The 6,072-nt window shown below is 38.0% G+C and overlaps 1 protein-coding gene across 2 annotated transcripts in view; it reads left to right on the plus strand.

Moving 5' to 3' along the window:
• Window positions 1-6,072, plus strand: part of UGGT2 (UDP-glucose glycoprotein glucosyltransferase 2) — a 146,323-nt gene that overhangs the window by 9,700 nt on the left and 130,551 nt on the right. For both annotated transcript variants that reach the window (XM_010831523.1, XM_010831522.1), the window contains exon 3: window positions 5,039-5,169. In XM_010831523.1, coding sequence (XP_010829825.1) covers window positions 5,039-5,169 — 131 coding nt within the window. The remainder of the gene's footprint in view (window positions 1-5,038; window positions 5,170-6,072) is intronic.

Below are 6,072 nucleotides of genomic sequence, written 5' to 3' on the forward strand. Positions count from 1 at the left end.
CATCACTGACTCGATGGACGTGAGTCTGAGTGAACTCCAGGAGTTGGTGATGGACAGGGAGGCCTTGCGTGCTGCGATTCATGGGGTCGCAAAGAGTCGGACACGACTGAGCGACTGATCTGATCTGACGTGCTAGTAAAGTAATGCTCAAAATTCTCAAAGCCAGACTTCAACAGTACATGAACTGTGAACTTCCACGTGTTCAAGCTGGTTTTAAAAAGAGAGGAACCAGAGATCAAATTGTCTACATCCGTTGGATTATCGAAAAAGCAAGAGAGTTCCAGAAAAAACATCTATTTATTCCTTATTGACTATGCAAAGCCCTTTGACTGTGTGGATCACCACAAACTGAAAAATTCTGAAAGACATGGGAATACCAGACCACCTGACCTGCCTCTTGAGAAATTTGTATGCAGGTCAGGAAGGAGCAGTTAGAACTGGACATAAAACAACAGAGTGGTTCCAAATAGGAAAAGAAGTACGTCAAGGCTGTATATTGTCACCCTGCTTATTGAACTTCTATGCAGAGTATATCATGAGAAACACTTGGGCTGAATGAAGCACAAGCTGAAATCAAAATTGCTGGGATAAATATGCAGATGATATCAGATGAAATATGCAGAAATATCAGATATGCAGATGACACCACCCTTATGGCAGAAAGCAAAGAACTAAAGAGCCTCTTGATGAAAGTGAAAGAGGAGAGTGAAAAAGTTAGTTTAAAACTCAACATTCAGAAAATGAAGATCATGGCATCTGGTCCCATCACTTCATAGCAAATAGATGGGGAAACAGTGTCAGGCTTTATTTTTGTGGGCTCCAAAATCACTGCAGATGGTTGACTGCAGCCATGCAATTAAAAGATGCTTACTCCTTGGAAGAAAAGTTATGACCAACCTAGACAGCATATTAAAAAGCAGAGACATTACTTTGCCAACAAAGGTCCGTCTAGTCAAGGCTATGGTTTTTCCAGTGGTCATGTATGGATGTGAGAGTTCGACTATAAAGAAAGCTGAGTGCAGAAGAATTGATGCTTTTGAACTGTGGTGTTGGAGAAGACTCTTGAGAGTCCCTTGGACTGCAAGGAGATCTAACCACTTAATCCTAAAGGAAATCAGTCCTGAATATTCATTGGAAGGACTGATGCTGAAGCTGAAACTCCAATACTTCGGCTACCTGATGCGAAGAACTGACTCATTTGAAAGGACTCTGATTCTGGGAAGGATTGAAGGTGGGAGGAGAAGGGAATGACAGAGGATGAGATGGTTGGATGGCATCACGGACTCAATGGACATGAGTTTGAGTAAACTCTGGGAGTTGGTGATGGACAGTGAGGCCTGGTGTGCTGCAGTCCATGGGATCGCAAAGAGTCAAACATGACTGAGCAACTGAACTGAACAGTAATTTTAGTTTTGCTATTTGAGCTTTTTTTAAAAAAGCTAAATTAATATATCAGGTTTTCATGATAGTTAAAAAAAAGAAACTAACACCAGATTTTCTGGCTCTCACTTAAAATCCTGAGTGTCCCTATCTCAAATTTTTTCTTCTCAGTACATGTTTATGGACTTCTTTGGTGACATTTTCTATTGGAGAAGCTGTGTTGAAAATTACTTTTATAAATTTTGAACCCTTTAAGTCGCTTAGGTTTATTAGCATATTTTATCCCTAAATGAAACATCATGTCTGGACAGACTGGAGGCAGGTCATTAACAAGTTGGAATATAAGCTCAGGAATACCTAAACTCAAGCATAGAAGATGTATGTATTTCAAGGTTGAACAGCTAAAATGAATTGTATTAAGATTTACTAACAAAAATATAATTCTGTTGAAGTTGTTCATAATGGTGAGAGTCAAATGCATATTGCTGCCTCATTGCTGATCTTGCTAGGCATAGGAAGAAATGGTATATATGAGGAATTAAATATGTTTAAAACTATCAGACTTCACTGAATTTGTTTTCAAGTCATTCTATAGGATACATTAAAACCCTTAGTTACTTATAATTTTCTAGGTTGTTGAATCTCCATGAGGCCTTTTAAATACTCTTCACTGAAGAATAATTTCAGTGATACACTTGCCTAAAACAAATTATAGATGTTGAACATTAACTTTTTGAATTCAGGTGCTAGTTTCCTACTATTTCATGAGGACAGTTTACATTATGTGCCAGCATATTAAAACCTTTTAAACATTGAATTACCTGTTTTTAAATGATTTTGTATGGTTCTGCCACAGAGTTATGTATTTATGGATGTCTCAAAATAGTTAGCTAACCTGTGTTGTTTTGTGTGGTGAATCAGAAATGTCAACCAAGGTTTATCTGACTCCAGAGTCTGTCTATTTTCATTTTTCCATGTTCTCAGCATATAAAAATTCTCAAAGTCCATAAAGATTTTAATAGTTTCTACACAAGTAAAGTTGTCTATATATTTTAAAGGAAAGATTTTTAGAAAAGGTTATGACATTTCTAGCTTAGTTACTTATAACTGAGAGCCAGGTTTGGGGTAGGAAAATGTTTGCTGTCTGGATGTGTCACATTTGAAATGCTTGTGGAATATCCAAGTGAGGATATCTAGTAAGCTGATACGAGTAAGAGATTTAGGGTAAAAAATCTAAGCTAAAAGATAGGATTTGGAAGTTAGCAACACCAAGAAGGTAGTGGCAGTTACAGGGAGAAAGGATGGAATGAGAAGAAAATAGATAAAGAACACCAGTGTTTAGGAGATTACCAGAGAATAACATGAGATAGAGTCTAAGGAGTACCAGTGGAGGTAGGCAAAAACCTAGAAAATGTGGTATGATGAAAGCCATGTTGAGTGATAAGTGATAGATGTTATCAAATACTAAAGATGAACCAAGTAATATAAATATTAACCTTTAGCAACAGAAAAATTAGTAATGAGTTTGAGAGCAGTTTTACTGGTATAGTATTGAAAAACTATAGTAAGTTGAAGTAGAGATAAAGTATTGTTAAATTTTCCAGGATTGCTGCTGTTGCTGCTGTGTCGCTTCAGTTGTGTCCAACTCTGTGCGACCCCATAGACGGCAGCCCACCAGGCTCCCCCGTCCCTGGGATTCTCCAGGCAAGAACGCTGGAGTGGGTTGCCATTTCCTTGTCCAAGGCATGAAAGTGAAAAATGAAAGTGAAGTTGCTCAGTCGTGTCCGACTCTTCGAGACCCCATGGACTGCAGCCTACCGGGCTCCTCTGTCCATGGGATTTTCCAGGCAAGAGTACTGGAGTGGGGTGCCATTGATGAGCCAGTACCTAACTCATCAAGTGCTGCTGTGGCTTTAAAAAAAAAAAGAGTGATTTATGTATATTAAATGCCAATATGTAAAAAACTGAGTGAAAGGTGAAACTAAAGATGAAAGATATTGAAAGAGCAAAATCATTATTGGCAGGTTAGTTGGTGAGCAAGGATTTAGTTATTTTTAAACATTACCTAAAACATAAAATAGTCAAATGCATTCATGATTGTCTTGCAAGTTAAGCCTAAAATACGTGTTTACTTTCTGTAAACCCCTGAATCCTATATCTGTTACTACATTAGAGACAGTTTGGTGGCTCAGATGGTAAAGAATCTGCCTGCAATGCAGGAGATGTGGTTTCAGTCCCTGGGTCAGGAAGATCCCCTGGAGGAGGGCATGGCTACCCACTCCAGTATTCTTGCTTGGAGAATCCTGTGGACTGAGGAGCCTGGCGGTCCACAGTCCATGGGGTCACAGAGAGTCGGACAGGACTGAGCAACTTCACTTTCATTTTTCACTTTCATGCCTTGGAGAAGGAAATGGCAACCCACTCCAGCGTTCTTGCCTGGAGTGCAACTAACAGTGACCTTGACAAATTTTGATGTCTCTGCCTGGTACTACTCAGATTTGTTTCTGTTGACTCAGTTCTATATTTTCATGTAAAACCAATCCATTTTGACTGATGTAGTCTTATTTTTGTTATGTGATTAAATTTTGACTATGTTATTGACCCTGTAGTGATTAGGATTTTTTAAGATCCATTTTTAAGATAATATCTCTTCTTTAGTTGCTTTTGTGTTGCTTTTACTACCAAAGCAAATCTTGCATTATTTTTTTGACTGTTGGAGGGAAACTCAATATAACTTCCTGAAAAATCACCTGTAGTTTGTTGAAGTAGAAGTGAATGAGCACACTGAGTCTCATATGATGACTTTTTGAAATACAGGGTTAGGAAAGTATTATTGGCCTTAATGAAAAGGTCTATTCACTTCTTAAATATTAATTCCATAAATGTATTAAATGTCTATTTTGTGTGCCAAGAGTAGAAAGGTATAATTGAAAGACTAGAAAAGATTCCTGCCTCAACAGCTTAGCTTAATGGGAAGGACAGCATTAAACAAATAATTATACAAATAATTTTTAATTGCAGTTTAAGAATTGGTCTAGAGATGGTGTAGAGTTCTATGCTGTTCTTATGCTCCTCTTAAATTTTAAGTAGGGCCTATATCTTATCCCGGAGAAGGCAATGGCACCCCATTCCAGTACTCTTGCCTGGAAAAGCCCATGGATGCAGGAGCCTGGTAGGCAGCAGTCCATGGGGTCGCTAAGAGTCGGATACGACTGAGCGACTTCACTTTCACTTTTCACTTTCACGCATTGGAGAAGGAAATGGCAACCCACTCCAGTGTTCTTGCCTGGAGAATCCCAGGGATGGAGGAGCCTGCTGGGCTTCCAGAGTCGGACACCACTGAGGAGACTTAGCAGTAGCAGCAGCAGTATATCTTATCCATGTATTATAACTGCAACCTGGGAGTGAATGTTGGTGTCTTCCACTTAGATTTTAAGGGCAAGATTATTTTCATTTAGACTTGTATTAATTGCCTGGACTTCACTGGAAGGTACAAATGAAGTAAATAATAAAATGGAGATCTTGATTTTCCCTTTTTCTGTAACACCTTCTATTCTAAATTTAAAATATGACATTAGTTAGCTGTACACTGAGAGGTGTGCTAATGTGTTGAAATACAAAATACTAACATCCTTTTCTTTTGAATTCTTTTTTACAGAATCAGATTATTCTTACAACAACTTAATCCTGAAGAAAGCTGGACAATTTTTGGACAATTTACATATCAATCTCTTAAAGTTTGCTTTCTCTATAAGGGCATACTCTCCAACTATTCAGATGTTTCAACAAGTATGTAAAAATACCCAGACTGTATTTGACAAAGAAGCATACTAGAATGTAAATAAATTTCTTAATGTGAATATCTTTAGTTAAAAAAGATCTACAAATTTATAAACCTGGTTCCATAGCCTATGATTGATTATATTTTCATTGTTACCATTGATTATAATATAATTAAATATTTAATGTACTTTTATAGTTATTTGATGTATACAAAAAGGCAAAATGGTTCTCTGAGGAGGCCTTACAAATAGCTGTGAAAAGAAGAGAAGCGAAAAGCAAAGGAGAAAAGGAAAGATATACCCATTTCAATGTAGAGTTCCAAAGAACAGCAAAGAGAGATAAAGCCTTCCTCAGTGATCAGTGCAAAGAAATAGAGGAAAACAATAGAATGGGAAAGACTAGAGATCTCTTCAAGAAAATTAGAGATTCCAAGGGAACTTTTCATGCAAAGATGGGCACAATAAAGGACAGAAATGGTATGGACCTAACAGAAGCAGAAGATATTAAGAAGAGGTGGCAGGAATACACAGAAGAACTATACAGAAAGGTTCTTCACCACCCAGATTGATGGTGTGATCACTCACCTAGAACCAGACATCCTAGAATGTGAAGTCAAGTGGGCCTTAGAAAGCATCACTACGAACAAAGCTAGTGGAGGTGATGGAATTCCAGTTGAGCTATTTCAAATCCTGAAAGATGATGCTGTGAAAGTGCTGCACTCAATATGCCAGCAAATTTGGAGAACTCAGCAGTGGCCACAGGACTGGAAAAGGTCAGTTTTCATTCCAATCCCAAAGAAAGGCAATACCAAAGAATGCTCAAACTACCACACAATTGCACTCATCTCACACACTAGTAAATTAATGCTCAAAATTCTCCAAGTCAGGCTTCAACAGTACGTGAACCATG

Source organism: Bison bison, unplaced genomic scaffold (genome assembly GCF_000754665.1).
Source record: "Bison bison bison isolate TAMUID 2011002044 unplaced genomic scaffold, Bison_UMD1.0 scf7180017864527, whole genome shotgun sequence".
NCBI classification, from domain to species: domain Eukaryota; kingdom Metazoa; phylum Chordata; class Mammalia; order Artiodactyla; family Bovidae; genus Bison; species Bison bison.